Source organism: Protopterus annectens, chromosome 7.part0, assembly GCF_019279795.1.
Source record: "Protopterus annectens isolate FY-2018-M chromosome 7.part0, PAN1.0, whole genome shotgun sequence".
NCBI lineage: Eukaryota > Metazoa > Chordata > Ceratodontiformes > Protopteridae > Protopterus > Protopterus annectens.
The window spans coordinates 1160756543-1160773756 of record NC_056739.1 but is presented as its reverse complement, the minus strand read 5'-3'; the positions used below and the strand labels follow the sequence as shown (position 1 = coordinate 1160773756).

Genomic DNA, 17214 nt, shown 5'->3' with positions numbered 1-17214 from the left:
AATTTTGCACAAAGACTTATCACTCTCAAGCATGGAAAGTGGATGCTCTATCTTTCAGCTGGAAAAGCCTGACAGTCTATGCCTTCCCTCCGATGCCTCTTCTCACCAAGGTGCTTCTAAAAGTCAGACAAGAGAGGCCAAAAATGATCCTGATTGCACCAGACTGGCCACGCCAGCACTGGTACCCAATCCTAAAGACTTTGTCCCAAGGCCGCTCCGAGGGAGTGGGAAACACAGTCAATGTAGTGGTATGTACCAAAAATAACCAGCCAAAATGTTCAAATAAACAATGAATACCACAGCTCCACAAGCTCAAGCCACGTAGAATAACCGCTCCAAAGGCCAATAAATGCTCCAAAACATTTATTTCTCATAAAAATAAACTCCAAAAACAGGCGTTGACCTAGGTTTCGTCCGTCTCCATGGACTTCATCAGAATACATCAAATAGAAAACTATCCACTTAAATAATAACTGCAAAATCAATTACCAACTATCTAATTTGTTAATTAAATATCAATTTACATTAAAAAGACAGTTGATAAATTGCATTGCAATATAAAACGTTGAATCATAATTCAAGTATATAAAATTAATACCAAATATATTTTAAAACATATTTACATTAAAATTCTATATGTATGCTATTGTCTGCATATGTTTATTTATATATATGTGTATATGTAAATAAAATATAATATATAAACAGTATTATAGTTGTAATTTTATAATTTATGAGTAAAAAAACAGTATATTATGTCATAATATTATAAAAATACTAATAAAACAAATTATGTTCGTAATTTTGTAAAATAACTGAATTGTATTGATTATGAATCTTACTAATAAATTAATTCACTATATAAAAAAATGTTGTCACAAAAAAGTATATATATATATTTATATTCAAAAATACAAGTTAATTAACACATCACACAATTCATTGAATTTGCAATTAAAGTAACATTAACTAATGTACACTTAATGATAATAAATGTAAATAATTTATGTACTAACTTAATGAAATGTATGATAAATAATAAAATATTATGTACAAATGCAACAACAACGTCAAAATAAATTTTCTGTTTGTATTAAGAGAAACATTAAAACATATAATATATGTTTACTTGCCCTTAAGACTGTTAAGTCTCGAATATTTACTACAATATTCATTCAGGCCAGGTCGGTTGTGAGCATTTAATGCACTGACAGCCTTCAAGAACCTAATACATCCAGGACAATTATTAATAAAGATGGACAATACCACAGTTATGTGGTACATAAACAAGCAAGGGGGCACACATTCCTACCCCTATGCAGACAAGCCATGACTGTGGAACACAGCACTGACCTACCAGGTACATCTGCAAGCACAATTCCTGCCAGGAACAAAAAATACACTGGCAGACAAACTAAGCAGAAATCTCATGGATCCTCACGAATGGAAGCTAAATCCACAAGTGTTCAACATGATAACAAGGGGATGGGGACGCCCAGACATAGATCTTTTTGCCTCCCCTCACATTTGCCAAATACAGAAATTTTGCACAAAGACTTATCACTCTCAAGCATGGAAAGTGAATGCTCTATCTTTCAGCTGGAAAAGCCTGACAGTCTATGCCTTCCCTCTGATGCCTCTTCTCACCAAGGTGCTTCTAAAAGTCATACAAGAGAGGCCAAAAATGATCCTGATTGCACCAGACTGGCCACGCCAGCACTGGTACCCAATCCTAAAGATTTTGTCCCAAGGCCCACCTTGGCCTCTACCTCAAATCCCTCATCTTCTGACACAGCAAAACAATCAGATTCTGCACAGTCAACTCAGAACCTTAAACCTGGCAGCATGGCAGATAATGTAGCCACTCAGACTGCACCTCTCTCTAAAGCTGTTATGGATGTAATTTTGGAAGCCAGGAGACCCAGCACTAGGAAATCTTATGCAGAAAAATGGAAGAGATTCTGTGCTTGGAACCAGGCACAAGGGCTCGACCCACTGGTCCCTAATATACCTCAGATTTTGCAATACCTGACTGACCTGTTGGACAAAGGCCTATTTTTTTCATCTATTAAAATCCATGCCTCTGCCATTTCAGCTCATTACAATATGAATCCTCCTATTTTTTCACATCCTGTACTACGACAGTACCTCAGAGGAGCAAAGAATATAAGACCCCCTAGAAGAGCACCAGTACCTACTTGGGACCTCAATTTTGTGTTAGAAAAACTAACACTGCCTCCATTTGAACCAGCCAGCACAACTGATCTAAAATTCTTGTCATGGATAACTGCTCTGCTCCTAGCAATAACTTCAGCAAGAAGAGTCTCGGAGTTACAGGCATTGATGGCTGTGGAACCTTTCCTCATTTTTCACCAGGACAGGGTTTCTCTAAGGACGATCCCAACATTCATGCTAAAAGTGGTCTCCAATGTGGCCTTAAACCAAGCCATTCATTTGCCTACTTTCTACCCAAATCCCCAGAATAAAGGGGAAAGACTTCTGCACACTTTGGATATACACAGGCAGCTACGATTTTACTTGGACAAAACAAAAGCTTTCAGAAAAACTGGGCAACTGTTTGTAGCATATGCTGCAGGATCACAAGGAAAACCTATTACAAAGCAGACAATCTCCAAATGGATAGGACACTGCATCCGCTTCTGTTATGCACAACATGGCAAATCTGTGCCTAAGGGCATTAGGCCTCATTCTACCAGAGCAGCAGCCACTTCAGCAGCTTTCCTCAGAGGGATACCAACCAAAGACATATTAGAAGCTGCAACCTGGAGCTCAGTGCACACTTTTACCAAGCACTACCACCTACCTCTCTACTCCAAATCCAGAGCAGGCTTTGCCACTGCAGTTCTGCAGGGCTTGTTAGCCTTGCCAAATCCAATCTAGACCCAGCCACCCAACCTCAGCTTTGGGATTTTACCCAAGTGTAATGACTGCAACAGTGAAACACGATGAACATGGTACAGTTGTGTACCTACCATAAATGTAGATGTTCGAGTGTATTCACTGTTGCAGTCCTGGTTACCCACCCACCATCCCCCTCTTTGCTGGGACTATTCTGTACTTCTCAACTCTATACAACTTATGTGGTGTATTTGCTTGTAGATGAAGGATATGTTTATAGTAATATATGCATGGTTGTTTGGCATATTTTTATCTTTTCAGCCTTCATATCTGGGGGCACCTGACATCTGGGGCAAGAAAAACTGAAGAAAATGGCGTCGATTGCAACTTTTATACCCCTGGCGCACTGACGTCAGGGAAGAGGCGACAGCAACCGACGCCGGACCAAGACTTTGGAACTCGGGCTGACTGCGGGTTGCCTGCCAGCAGGATAACCCAAGTGTAATGACTGCAACAGTGAATACACTCGAACATCTACATTTATGGTAGGTACACAACTGTACTTTTCCTGATAACAGATTTAAAAGATGGTTATCTAATTCCAAATTGCAGGATTTTGTTTTAAGATTTTATGTTTCTGCGTTAACTTTTGGGCAGTCCTTTGCATCAAAGGTATTTACAAAGTCTCTGGCCCTGGTAGTTGCTTACTGCAGACTGCAAGGTATTCACATCTTTCCATATTCAGACAAAAGGTCTTATTTGCAGAATTTTTCCCCAAATGTTAGGATTCTTTGACATGCATCAGTCAGCTTTTAAATCTGGGATTTTAGCTGAACATTTTGAAATTATCTTTCCTTTCTTCTCACAGGTTATTTTTTTTCCTGGGAAGTCTTTGAATGTATTCCTAGTAAAAAGTCTTCCTGGGATAGCATAGAACTGTACCAAGAAAACTTCATGATTTTTTATAGCTAGACCCTATCTTCTTCTGTCTAGGAATATGTCAGGATTATGAGTTTCATGACCTGTGTGATTATCATGATCCCCTGGACCAGACTTTACTTGAGAAAATTCCAGTGATACTCTGGTCAGTTTGGCCTCAACATCAGCACCCTTTATCGTTTTGCTTCCAGTGTTAGGATTTGTTAGAGGGGAGTTCAATGCAGTTACAGTGGTGAGCAGATCCATGTCTCCTCTTCAGCCTTCCACCTCTTTGTCAGTCTGTCACAACCAATACTTCAAACTTTGTTTGGGAGGCTATATAAAAAGAGTTGAAAGTGTGAGATGTGTGGAATAAGGAGGACAGGCAAAAGCACATATATTTCTAAGAGACGTTGGCAGCTCTCAATGCTCTTTAGGTGTTAAATCGTCTCTAGACCCCAAGACCTCTGCAGGTTAGCACAGATTATCACCTTTACAGAATTGTCATGATTGCCTGGGAAGTAACATCTTGGCACATTTGACTCTTTAAACTTCATTCAGTCAGCGCCAGTCATTGTAACAGACAAGCTGATTAGGACTAAGACAGACAGTTGTCAATGAACATGACTACCGTGGATCTACCAGAAATGGATCCAACTGTGTGGAGCACCTCAAACAGTTCTGTTTGCCTCCTTTCAAAATAGACAGTTAAAGGAATTCTGCTACAGGATTCCATGCAACAGGTAAGGAATTCAGCTTCATTCTAATTCCCTTGAATGGGAATGTTCTTTTATGCCCTTCCACTGATACCAAAGGTTCTAAATTTCCAGAAGCACTCTCTAAAGATAGTAGTGGTGACTTCCTTTTGGCCCAGCCATCTTGGTTCTCCCTTAATTTAATAGTGGTCAAGGACTATTGCTACATATTCCCCACTTTCTGGATTTACTCGCACAGGACAGCAGCAGTTTGATATACTCCATCTTGTATGTACTTTAACAGACTGCTTGGGATGTAAGCTTTGGGATTTTTTAGGCACCCTTTTTGTAAAGACGTGCAGCAGGTACTAAAGGAGATAGAATACCTGATCCTACAAAATCAGGTATGAGTAAGTGGAGAAGATGTTCTAGTTAGTACCTTACTAAGAACCAGGACCTTTTAAGGCCCCAAATGCCTCTGGTTCCAGATAAAGTATATGAATTATCCTCTGGCTGTTCTTGCTTTTCTATCAAGTTTCATATTTCAGCCATTTTTGCTGATCTGCCCTCATATACATTTCTAAACCAGCTTTTGAAAGGGGTTTTAATTTTCTCTCTGCCTAGAAAACAGGTGGCTTCTAATTGGGATCATAACTTGGTATCTAAAACACTAACAACAATAATTCCTTTTGAGCCAACTCATCAGACTATTTTGAGGTTAATAATTGGAAAGGTTTGTTTTTCTCTGCTCTGACTTCTGCAAGAACAGTATCTGATTTACAAGATCCTATAGTGAGTTAATCTACCTCATTTTTTCGCAGACAGGGTTTCTTGATAGCAAATCCATGTTTTAAGCCTCAGTGGTTTTACAGTTCACCTTTATCCAATTAATCTATTTGTATTCTTTCCAGAATCTAACTGCAAGTGAGAAAGAACTCTTCTTAATCTGGATGCCCACAGGCAGCTCAAATACTACTTTGGCATAATAAAATTCTTCAGGAAGGCTGATCGGCTATTGTTTCCTCTGAAGGTAAAATAAAGGGCAACCAGTGTCAAAGCAGACAATTCTTAATGGTTGTCCCATACTACTACTACTGATATTCCCACCGTAACAAATCACTTCCAGGAGGGTACTTTGCCAGCACCTTGGCTTCTGTGATTTTTTGGAACGGAGTGGACTCTAGAAATTTTCTTACATTAGCAACTTGGTTCTCTGTTCATACTTTTACAAAACAGTATAGAGTGCATCTCTTTTCCCAAGTCCAGAACTAGCTTTTCTACCAACATTTTCCAGGGGATCTTTGAATCATAAATATTTTCCTACTCCCTTTTGGTAAGTTATGGTATCTACTCATATAGCTTAGGCTACTGCGTCAGTGATCTGATGTAACATAATACAGTTGTACAAGTGGAATTTACCATAATATTAGGTGGTCTAATTGATCATTGTTATAGTAGCCTCCACCCCCATCATCCTCTTTCTTAGTGCTTCATCTGTTTTTGCTGTTCCTTATTGAAATGTTGCCACTCGAAATGCCGAGTTCCGACACATGGGGAAGAAAAGACTGAAACTGCAGGAGAAGAGCAAATCTCAAACATAGTTCTTCTCATCTAAACTTCTTTTTTGCAGGGGGCAAGCCCTCTCCCACACCTCCCAAACTTAAGATTGACATACATTGGAGAAAAGGGGATAGTCTGGGAAATGCCCATCTTGGACTTAGTATATGTAAGTCCAGTTTTACAGCAGTTCAGTTGCTCTGTTTTGGGACGCTCTAGCAGGTCCCAATGTTTCAAATGGTTGCAATTTTATGCCAGGGTATGGACCTATATACTACTTGTGTCTATGTTTATAAGTTTTATTATTTTTTTCTGTATTTACCTTTCAGGGCTGTAGCCTCCCTTCTTGTGGCATGAAAGTTCTGAAGCTTTTTAGTGCACTGTCTGCCTTTTATATAGAGCTCTGCCAGAGTTCCTGGCAGTTACAACAGGTGAAAGGTGTCCTTAATCTTTGAAAACCTGGCCAGTTGGTCATATTCTTTGCAGGATATAACCAAAATAGCTTGGGCTACTGCAACAGTGATCAAGTTAGAACATCTACTGGTATGATTAAGTTCCTCTTACACAACTGTATTTTCCTCTATGCAAATTTACAAAATCCTCCCCACTTTTACCTTTCCTTTTAATAGTGCTTATATGCTCCTTATTAATTCAGTTATTTCAGTAGGAAATGCAAATTCAGCCATTATTTTACACACAAATTATAAACTTAACCTTATCAAACACACTGTATCCAGGCTTACCAGTAGTTATGTTATTTTTGTCTGAATCATCAGACTTCTGTTAATGTTGTCAGATGTCTGCTTACCCTCTACAAAACCATGCTGATCAAGGTCTGTCAGTTTTGTCAACACTCTTGCTAAACCTTTTGCTGATGTTGACACTGATAGTTTGTAGTCATTGTTTAATATTGAAATTGATGTGAGAGAGAGAGAGAGAGAGAGAGTGCAGAATCTTTGCCCTATTCAGGCAAACCCCCACACAGCTTTCTTCCAGGATTGTGGCATCTGCCCCCCCCCCCACCCCATTAATTGTTCCATAGGTACTTACAAGGCTATTGATCTGTGAAAATCATAAGAAACCTGGCCTTAAATTCTCAAAGTAGATTTATACCCTTATATTTTGCTCAGAGATAGGCCAAACAAGGATATGTTTGGACATTTGCATGTTTCCTTTATCCATGAAGGGACAATGGTGCTAACTTCTGGGTGAATTTGTGGCTAGCCATCCAATTTGTCCCTTTCACATTTGAATTGAGTAAGAGAAGTGCTTTCTTTTATGTGGAGTGAAGGACGGTTCTGTAGAAGCAGTTATTTTGTGTGATACAAACCTGTTCCTCGGACATTTTCTGTTTAATTTAAAAAAGGTAATCTTCATTTTAGAATATCTGGGATTTCTTTCTTTATTGCTTTTTTTACTGGGAAAGTCCAACTGGACGCTGGACTCAAATTCAGAAGAGGCTGTAGAGGAAATGCTCTAATGTACAATCAATAGTAATAGACAAAGTGATACTAATGTTTGAAAGGCTGTTGTATCCTATTGCTTTTACAACATTTCTAAAATAGGGAGAACTGTGTTTCATATCTGATAGAATATACAATTATATTGTTGCTGTTTTCAACAGAAAACAAAATGCCTTACAAGTAGTATAGTGATGAGAGAGCTAGATTTGAGAATTAGAAGACAGTGTAGTTGGTTGTTTTCTTCAGTACTGATGCTAAGTTAGAGGATAGTCGGTAGTAGGAGGGTAGTAGCGATATGACATCTTGCAGTGTTAAGATTGATGGGATTTATTCTGTTTTGATATTGCTGGATTCCAGATAATTTTTCAGAAACCTTTCCTATCTTTAATGCACCAGATTGTGTTTCTAGATTGCCTGTGTCTCAAAAGGCATTCCTGCCTGAAGCGAAGATGGATGGGTATCTGGAAGTTTTTTGGAACACTTTTTTTGCCATTCTCTACCTACAAGCAGATAATTTATCTGGATTCTAGGCCCAATGGCTTCCATGATCATTATAATTCCTTTTACCATGTTACATGTGAGAAATATTCAGTGGTACCTAAAAAAAAAAAAACTTGTGAACCCAACATTCTCACCAACCGTTTTTCAAATTCCAGTGCTGGCCTTTATAAAGAACCATGGAGTTTGGATCCACATAGTCTGGACATGCATAGGCAGCTTGTGTACTATCTTTATAGAACCAGTTCAACCAACAAGCGAATCAACTGTTTTTTTTTTTCTTATGTTGAGACTAAGAAAGGACAACCATGTCAGACACTTTCCAGTTTGCTGTCTTTGGCCATTGCCTTTGTTATACTTACCATGAAAAACCCGTTTCAATTAGTATTAAGGCACACTCTCCGAGGGCCTTGTCGTCTTTGATGGCATAATGGACAACAGTGAACTCTAGGAACTTTCTGTAGGCAGCTACATGGGCCTCTGTATATACCTCTTTAAGGCATTATGTACTGTATTCCTTTGTCTAGATCCAGGTCTGGTTTTGCTTAGACCATTCTTCAGGGGCTCCTGGATCCATAACCTTCTTCCTCCCAGGTTGGATATGATTTGTTAATCAACCCATATAGCCTAAAGGCTACTGCAGCAGTGAGAATGATGAATAAAATACAGTTGTGCAAGTTGCACTTGCCCATAACAGTAGACCTTTGAATTCCGAACTCCTGCAGCAGCCACACCCTCTCATCACCCTCTATTTTTGTATATAGTTATTTGTTACGATTTAAATTTACTTCGTGTTGTATTTTTAGTGGTTCAAGATGAGTATCTATAGATTTATTGCTGGACAATAGCTTGGTGGTAATTTCTTGTTTGTTTAGTTCAGGATGGATGTACTGCTACTTAAGTTTTAGGCAAAAAAAAAAAAATTCTGAAGATTTTTCCATTCTTACTGCTGATTTTTTCCCTCCTTTGAGCTGACTAATCGGCACTCAGAGTGCTGTATCCAAAGCTCTTCAGAACTCTGCTGCTGTACGTGTTAAATAAACTTCACCTGGACTTTCCCCATCTTCCAGCTGACTGCATGGTTACTCTACTTATGCTGGTGGCTGGGTACCGTATGTACCTAAAGAGGGTGGTCCAGATCCAGACTTCTTTTCAAAGGCCCAATACTCAAAAACTGTACAAGAGCAGCTAGATATGTTTCAGTATATATAGACTACTGCCAATGGTTTTGATCACTTTACCACATCAGTGCCCATCATTTTGGACTACCTCTTTTACTGCACCAGTGCCCACTTTTTTGACTACCTGTCTGTTTAATTACAACCTAAGTTATAGTTCCATTGAAGTGCATTTGGCTGCGTGTTTTACTTCCATCATGAAGCATGCCTGTCTGCATGTCTGTCCTTCCTTTATAGTTTATTTACTGATGTGTACTCCTGTTGGGGTCTGATGTAATGTGATCCTATCTCGCCTACATTCTGTACTAATGGGTTCGGAGCCGATCCTCGGCTCCGACTCAGCACGCTATACTATAGAACGAAGTCTCTTATTGGCTGAGCTATCCCACATCCCAGGATGCACCACCACTGCTTCCCCAGATCTCGTTTGCCGCTTCTACAGGAAAGACGTGGTCTCGGACTTGGCTGAGCTAAGTGTTTGTTACTTCAAAAATTTCTCTCAGAAATTTTTTCTAATCTACCCAAAAGCTGTTTTAACAGCTATTCATTGTTGTGTGACTGATATTTGAGTTTTTTTGTGGTAAAAATTGTCTAGTTTGAGGGAAAAGATCCCGTTTAAGTTAGAGGGGCCTTGCCCTCGCGCGTTGTTGAAAGTTTTTAGTGTGAGTCTTTCTGTGTTAGTCTAGAGTTGGGTCAAGTGTTCCCGTTTCAGTTGGAGGGGCCTTGTACTCAATTTACGTATGTCCTTTAACTTTTGGTGTATTTAAAGTTTATATCTGTGGTAGTGATTTCTGTATCAACATGTCAAAAGAGCACAGACCATCAGGGTTCAAAAAATGCTCTAAATGCAGTTACAAAATGTCCATCACGGATGATCACTCTTTGTGCGTTTATTGTTTAGGCCCTAAGCATCTTCAAGAGTCATGCAGCGTTTGTCACGCTTTTTCCTCCCGTGTCCTCCAAGAGAGGAAAAATAAATTGATTTTAAAAGGGCTCATCACCCCTTCCTTTGAGGAGGCTTTATCTTCTTCCTCTTCACCTTCAAAGAAAAAGAAATCGTCGGCTCCGACCAGCCCGTCGGAACCGGCTACAAAGAAATCTCAGCAGGCTTCTCCGTCGGCGCCACGGACTTCGGAGCCGAGGGCGGAACGGTCTGCCTCGATGCCTCCAGCCTCGACTCCTCTGGCTTCGGTGTCGAAGGCTAGAGCTTCGAGAGGCGGGTCACCTTCATCGGCTCCACTGTCTTCGGAGCCGATGAGAGTTGCCCGCTCAGACTCTTCCCCTTCGGCGCCGAAGTCCACTTTGGCTCAGAGGGAAATTGCAATGGTTGTTGAGTCTCCCTCGGCACCGATATTTATCGAGACTATTCGGAGCCGGTCCCCCAGTCCTTCGGAACCGGCGGAGAAGTCGACTCTAGCTCGTTCGATCTCTTCTTGGTCTTCGAGAATGTCAGATTCGGACATAGACAGGGTACTTCAAAGGCTGTTTCAGTCTCCAGGCCTTTCAAAAGTTGGTTTCGGCTCCAGCCCAGTCGACTCCGGAGCCGGTTGCCCACCCTGTTGTCTTGGTTCCTCCTCCAACAGCCTCGGCGCCGTTGGAGTCGGTGCTGGTGGAGCCGGTGGAGGTTTTCGGGTCAGTTCCGACCCTTACTCCAACCCCGCCCTTCGGGTCGGAGTTCGGTACACGGACCTCCTCTGTCGGCCCCGGGAGTGACGCTTCGGGACCGATGTTTTCGGCTCCGAGCCTCCCTCTCGGTGCGTCGGCTGCGGGAGTGCCGTCTACTGTTGTGGCCTCGGGGGTTGGACCTTCCCAGGACTCTGGGGGTCCCGCCTTCAGGGCCATGAGGAGTGCTTTGGCAAAATCTTCTTTGGCCACCTCCACCGTCTCACCGTCACCTTCCCTTGGCACGGAGACTGGTTCCTTTGTAGTCCCCCTGTCTCAAGACAGCGGAGCCCTGGGGCCTGAGGCCACCCCCATCGGGGGTTCCCTCCTTCCTGAAGGTCCCTCCGAAGCGTCTTCGGAGGAACCTCCGAGGAAGAGACAGTGCAAGAGGAAGCACGTCGACTCCCCTGACGAGTCTCTCACCTCGGACACCGACCTCGATGATGCGGAGGGGTCCCCCAAGTCGTCCTCGGATGATGTCTCCTTTGCGGACATTTTGGAGATCCTGAAGCAACGAGGCGACTGGCAGTCCAAACCCCCTTCCGCTGAGGAGTCGGTATTCCTCAAGGCCTTTGGGGCTCAGCCCTCCGCCTCCTGGGTGTCCGCCCTTCGATGAGCTCCTGGATTTGATCTCTCGAAGGGCGTGGGAACACCCGGATTCTGTGGAACCGGTGCCAGCTCGCCTCAATAAATTTCTCTCAGCACTCCCTGAAAAGGATTTTCTCTCCAAAGGTGTGGCTGTAGATGCCCTGGTGGTGGCATCTGCTACTCAACAAGATGTGGCAGAGGCTTCAATGTCCGTTCATCCTCCTAATAAAGAGTCCAGGAGCATGGATCGGTACGGGAAGCGCACCCTTACTTCAGCCGCCTTTACTTTAAGGTCTCTGAATTATTTGACGCACTTCACCAGACTTCAGAGGGATCTGGTCAAGGAACTTTCAGATACCCTCTCTGGTAACTTACCTGAGCAGTTGGCCCAGACGGTTAACTCTCAGCTGGCTACCCTATCATCGTTATCGAACTCGTCCATGAGGCTCATTTCATATGCAGCCGAGGGGGCGAACAGAGCGGCAGGAACAGGCGTTGCTCTACGGAGACAAGCCTGGCTCCGCCTGTGTCATTTTGCGGAGGCCTTTAAGTCTTCCTTTGCCGACGCTCCCTTTGATGGGTCCTCTCTGTTTGGACCCAAGGTAAAGGACACCTTGACTCGCTGTGAACAAGAGGGTAAGACTTTAACTGCCTTAGGGGCAAGGTTTTCCACTCCCTTCAGGCCTTATCCCAAGGCTAGAAGAGGGGGGAAAATGTGGTTCCGTAAATCTCAAAAGTCTTACTCTTCGCAGCAGAGCGATCCCCCTTCTAGAGGCAGAGGAGGGGGAAATTTTTCACGAAGACGCCGTCCCAGAGACGGCGGAGGCCCCCACAACACTGGAGACCGCGAGTCCTTTTGTGGCTCCTCAGCCTTCCAGCATCCCTAAAGGAGTGCCCGACTGTGCAGCTCCGGAGCCAGTCGGGGGTCGTTTTTCGAAGCACCTAAAGGCCTGGGAGAGCATCACTCAGGACCAATGGGTGCTCCAAATCATCGCCGGAGGTTACACCATCCCCTTTTCTCAACCCCCACCTCCATCCCAAAAAATCCCGGACCCGCCACCCAGTCATCGGGATCTTGCAGCCAACGAAATATCAAAGCTGTTTCAAAAAGGAGCCATCCAACCTGTCCCCGCAGGCCAGACCGGATTAGGGACTTACTCAAGATTCTTTTTGGTGCCAAAAAAGACCGGGGACTTGAGGCCCATTTTGGATCTCAGCAAACTAAATCGTTCAGTGAAAAAGTCCAAGTTCCGGATGGTCACCTTACAATCCATTCTCCCGCTGCTGGAGAAAGGTGTTTGGATGTGCTCCATAGATCTCAAGGACGCCTATTATCACATCCTGATAGATCAGGAGTCCAGGAGACACTTGCGCTTCAGCCTGGGAGATGGTCATTTCCAGTTCCGTGCACTGCCCTTTGGTCTCACCACAGCCCCCAGGGTGTTCACCAAATGTTTGGCGGTGGTGACTGCTCACCTGAGAAGTCTAGGATTCCAGGTGTTTCCATACCTAGACGACTGGCTCCTAACTGCCACCTCCAGGCGTCTACTCTTGCAGAACCTAGCAGCCACTATATCTCTAGGCAACTCCCTAGGAATCACCTTCAATTGGACAAAGTCCGTGTTGCTGCCATCTCAGCGCATTCGGTTTATCGGAGCAGAGATAGACTCAAAGCAAATGCGAGTCTATCTTCCTGCAGAGAGGATAGAAACACTACAGTCTCAAGTTCGAGCTTTGCTCCTCAGACGTCGAGCCCCAGCGAGGATGGTCCTACAACTGTTAGGGTCCATGTCGGCCACAGTTCTCCTAGTCCCCTTAGTAAGGTTACATATGAGGATTCTCCAGTGGCTCCTGTCAGTCCAGTGGTCTTATCAGGATCTCCCACTCAGTCACCACATTCTGATCACAGAGACGTGCAAACAGGACCTTCGTTGGTGGCTTCTTTCCTCCAACCTGGATCAGGGGCAACCCTTCGTTTCACCACCCCCAGTGGCCACACTGACTACGGACGCCTCCCAGACAGGGTGGGGGGGACATTACCTGGGCAGGTCAGTCCAAGGCCAGTGGCACTCCGACGAGAGTCTCCTCCACATCAACATACTTGAAATGAAGGCGCTGCTTCTATCGCTGCAAGCACTACACAGTTACCTCCCCCAGGACACGATTGCCATCCAGTCCGACAACATGTCGGTAGTCTGGTACCTGAACAAGCAAGGAGGGACCAGATCCTACCCTCTTTGCAGAGAGGCCATGAAGGTATGGGATTGGGCGATTGCAACCAAACGTTTTCTGGTAGCAACACACATTCCAGGGAAATCAAATGTGATAGCCGACAAGCTGAGCAGAACTATTCTCTCCCCTCACGAGTGGTCTCTGAACGACAGAGTAGCAACTCAGATTTTCAGGAGATGGGGAACTCCTTGCTGCGACCTTTTTGCAACCCCCCTCAACACGAAATGCCAACAGTTCTTCTCTCTCATCCCAGTTCCGGGAGAGATTCCCAAGGACGCCCTAGTCCAAGCTTGGCCCACCGGTCTGCTATACGCCTTTCCTCCGGTTCCCCTTCTTCCCAAGGTGATCCAGAAGGCGATTCGCTTGGAGAGCAAAATGATCCTACTTGCCCCATACTGGCCTTGTCAAGTCTGGTTTCCCTTTCTTCGCAAATATGCGCTGGACGGTCCATGGTTCCAGGACCAAGTTCCGGATCTCTTGACCCATCAGTCTGGACAGCTACATCAGTCCCTCCACTCGTTGAAGTTAACAGCTTGGCTCCTCCTCTTCCGACCATAGTCAGGAACCATGCTTTGGACCCGGAAGTTATACATATCTTATCCTCGGCCCACAAGACTTCTACTAAGAAAATGTATAACAGCAAATGGAAGAGATTTGCTATTTGGGCCCAACTCTGGGGCTTAGACCCCATGACAGCCCCGGTGTCAGAGGTTCTGAAGTTTTTAGCTTCTCTGTTCAACCAAGGTTGTTCGGTCTCTACCATCAAAGTTCAATTGGCGGCTATTTCCAATTTTCATGAGAGCATAGAACCACCTTTGATGAGCAACAAGTTGTGTAAAGCCTTCATGAAAGGTGCTGGGCTGCTACGGCCCCCGATATTTCATCCCGCTCCACCGTGGGACCTTAATGTGGTGTTAGGTGCTTTAACCTCTTCCCCCTTTGAACCGGCAGCAACTTGTGACTTAAAATTTCTTTCTTGGAAGACTGCTTTATTAGTTGCAATTACATCAGCCAGGCAAGTTTCAGAACTTCAAGCCTTATGTATCAAACCACCATATCTGGTTTTTCACAAGGATAGAGTATCCCTCAGACCGAACCCATCCTTTGTTCCTAAGGTTTGTTCTACTTTTTGTCTGCAGCAATCACTGGAACTTCCAGTTTTCTTCCCGAAGTATTCAAACAGAGTTTAGTATATCTTTCACATCTTAGATGTCCACAGACAATTACGCTTCTATTTGGATAGGACACACCAAACACGAAAAGCAGATCAATTGTTTGTGTCCTTTTCGGATAATAAATTGGGCAAAGCCATCACGAAAGTCACTATTTCCAAGTGGATCAGAGACTGTATCAGTCATACTTACTTCATTTCTAACAAAGAGCTTATAGCTACAGTGAAAGCTCATTCTACCAGGGCTATGGCTACTTCGGCAGCCTTTCATTCCAAGCTTGCTATTAGTGACATTTCTGCGGCGGCTACATGGTCTTCTCCTCACACCTTTATTTCTCATTACAAATTGGACGTGGCATCTCGGGGACGAGCTTCCTTCGGTTCCACAGTTCTCAGGAGTGTTTTCCAGTGAGCCACCCAGGAATCAGGTGCTAGGGACGCTGTCCCATCAGTACAGAATGTAGGCGAGATAGGATCACATTACATCTTTTAGTTATGTACTTACCATAACTTCAGATGTATGGGATCCATCTCGCCTACATTCCTAATAACCCACCCTCCTTCCCCCTGCCTTGGAGATCAGAAGAGACCGGACGGTCTGAGTTCAATTGTTTCCTCTCTTGAAACACTTGGCAATATTATATCAACAGTCTATGTGTGTGTGCATGTGTGCGGACAAACAAGATCTGGGGAAGCAGTGGTGGTGCATCCTGGGATGTGGGATAGCTCAGCCAATAAGAGACTTCGTTCTATAGTATAGCGTGCCGAGTCGGAGCCGAGGATCGGCTCCGAACCCATCAGTACAGAATGTAGGCGAGATGGATCCCATACATCTGAAGTTATGGTAAGTACATAACTAAAAGTTTTCTCCTTGTGATCTGATTTTTAGAAGTTGATGCTTTTTCCCTTTGAACATGTGGCAAAGAATGACCAAACGTATTTTAATTTTAGTGGTTGTTAGCTTCACCAGAAGTGCTTCTGAATTACAAGTCCCTTGCATTAATCTGTCTTCATTAGTTTTCATTGAAAGTAGTGTTCTTTTGTACCATCCTGCTGCCAAAGCCACCTACTGAGTTTAACCTCAGTCTATTCAGCTGCCCATTTTCTTTCCAGAGTAGTCTAGTGAACTAGTTAATTGATGCAGTGTATATATGTTCTCAGATAACTTTGCTTTTCTCTGAACAGAACTGAATCTGTCAGAAAAGATTCCCAGTTTATTTCCTTCACAAGCAAGAAACTGGTGGCAAAAGTCTCCAAATTCGCCTTGTTTAGATGGCTGTAACTTTACAATAAGTTATGTTATGAAAAGACTAGGAAACCGTGGAATTTCATACAAAGCTCATTCAGCTTGATCAGTGACCATCTGTCAGGCTTTCTTCAAAAAGGCATTTGTGGATGTCTGTGCAACAACTATTAAGACCTCACTGGATATCAGGCCACAAAAGGAGGTAGGTTAAGTTGGATATTATGTACTGTATTGGTGACCTCTCCTCAAAGATTGACTTTAGTTACAAGTACCTTGATAGTCAACTTTTTGCCTTGGTTAACCTACGTATCAGTTAATTCAAGTGGGAGAACTGCAGGAAAAGTGCATTTTCAGTAAACAGTTCAAAAATGCCCCCCCCCCCTTCTGAATTATGACAGGTAGCTGTTCAGGTTCACTGCCTTTCAGTTTCTGCATCATGTTCATGCTTCTCATATTGCACTAAAAGATGATGTGAATCCTACACCACACTTTGTCTCTTGGTCAAATGTGTCCGTCAGGAATTAAGTTTGTGAACTGGGGATCATTTTGGTTACCAGCTTTCTGTGCCTAGTGAGTATATTTGCATATAGTTTTATAGTAAGTGCTTAAAATTATTTTGATGGTAAGATTTGATCAGAGATTGCTTTCCCCACAAATTGCGATAAGACTGCCTGTGTTTTGTGAGAAATGAAGATAACTTCTTGACCGTATTCTGTTTCAGACAGGCATTGTGACTTTTTTTTTCTCTTAGGTCCTTGGTTGAAGAATTCAGAAAGACATTGTGTGCTCTCTGGCAAGGGAGCCAAACAGCATTTAGTCCTGAATCATTGTTTTATGTTGTCTGGAAAATCATGCCAAACTTCAGGTGGGTTATAATATACTTTGTACATAGCACTATAAATGAGATATTTGATCCTTTTGAGGAGCTTTCCATGGAAAGAAGCTTATTGCAGTAATCTGACTTTAAATTTTAGGTGTCAGAAAATGGCTTTGGCCAGACAGTAAAACTGTGTTAGAAGGCATGAACTTTTTTATGAGCAGAGCTTATAAATAAGTTCATACACACAATCATACCTCTCAACTTTCCGTTTTGGGGGAACACACACCTGTTTTCAGGTCCAGTTTTACTCCTGCACACAATGTACCT

The 17214-nt window shown here is 43.3% G+C and overlaps 1 protein-coding gene across 3 annotated transcripts in view; it reads left to right on the top strand.

Moving 5' to 3' along the window:
* Positions 1-17214, top strand: part of USP3 (ubiquitin specific peptidase 3) — a 1626170-nt gene that overhangs the window by 883956 nt on the left and 725000 nt on the right. For all 3 annotated transcript variants that reach the window (XM_044077747.1, XM_044077746.1, XM_044077748.1), the window contains one exon: positions 16819-16932. In XM_044077747.1, the coding sequence (XP_043933682.1) occupies positions 16819-16932 (114 nt within the window). The remainder of the gene's footprint in view (positions 1-16818; positions 16933-17214) is intronic.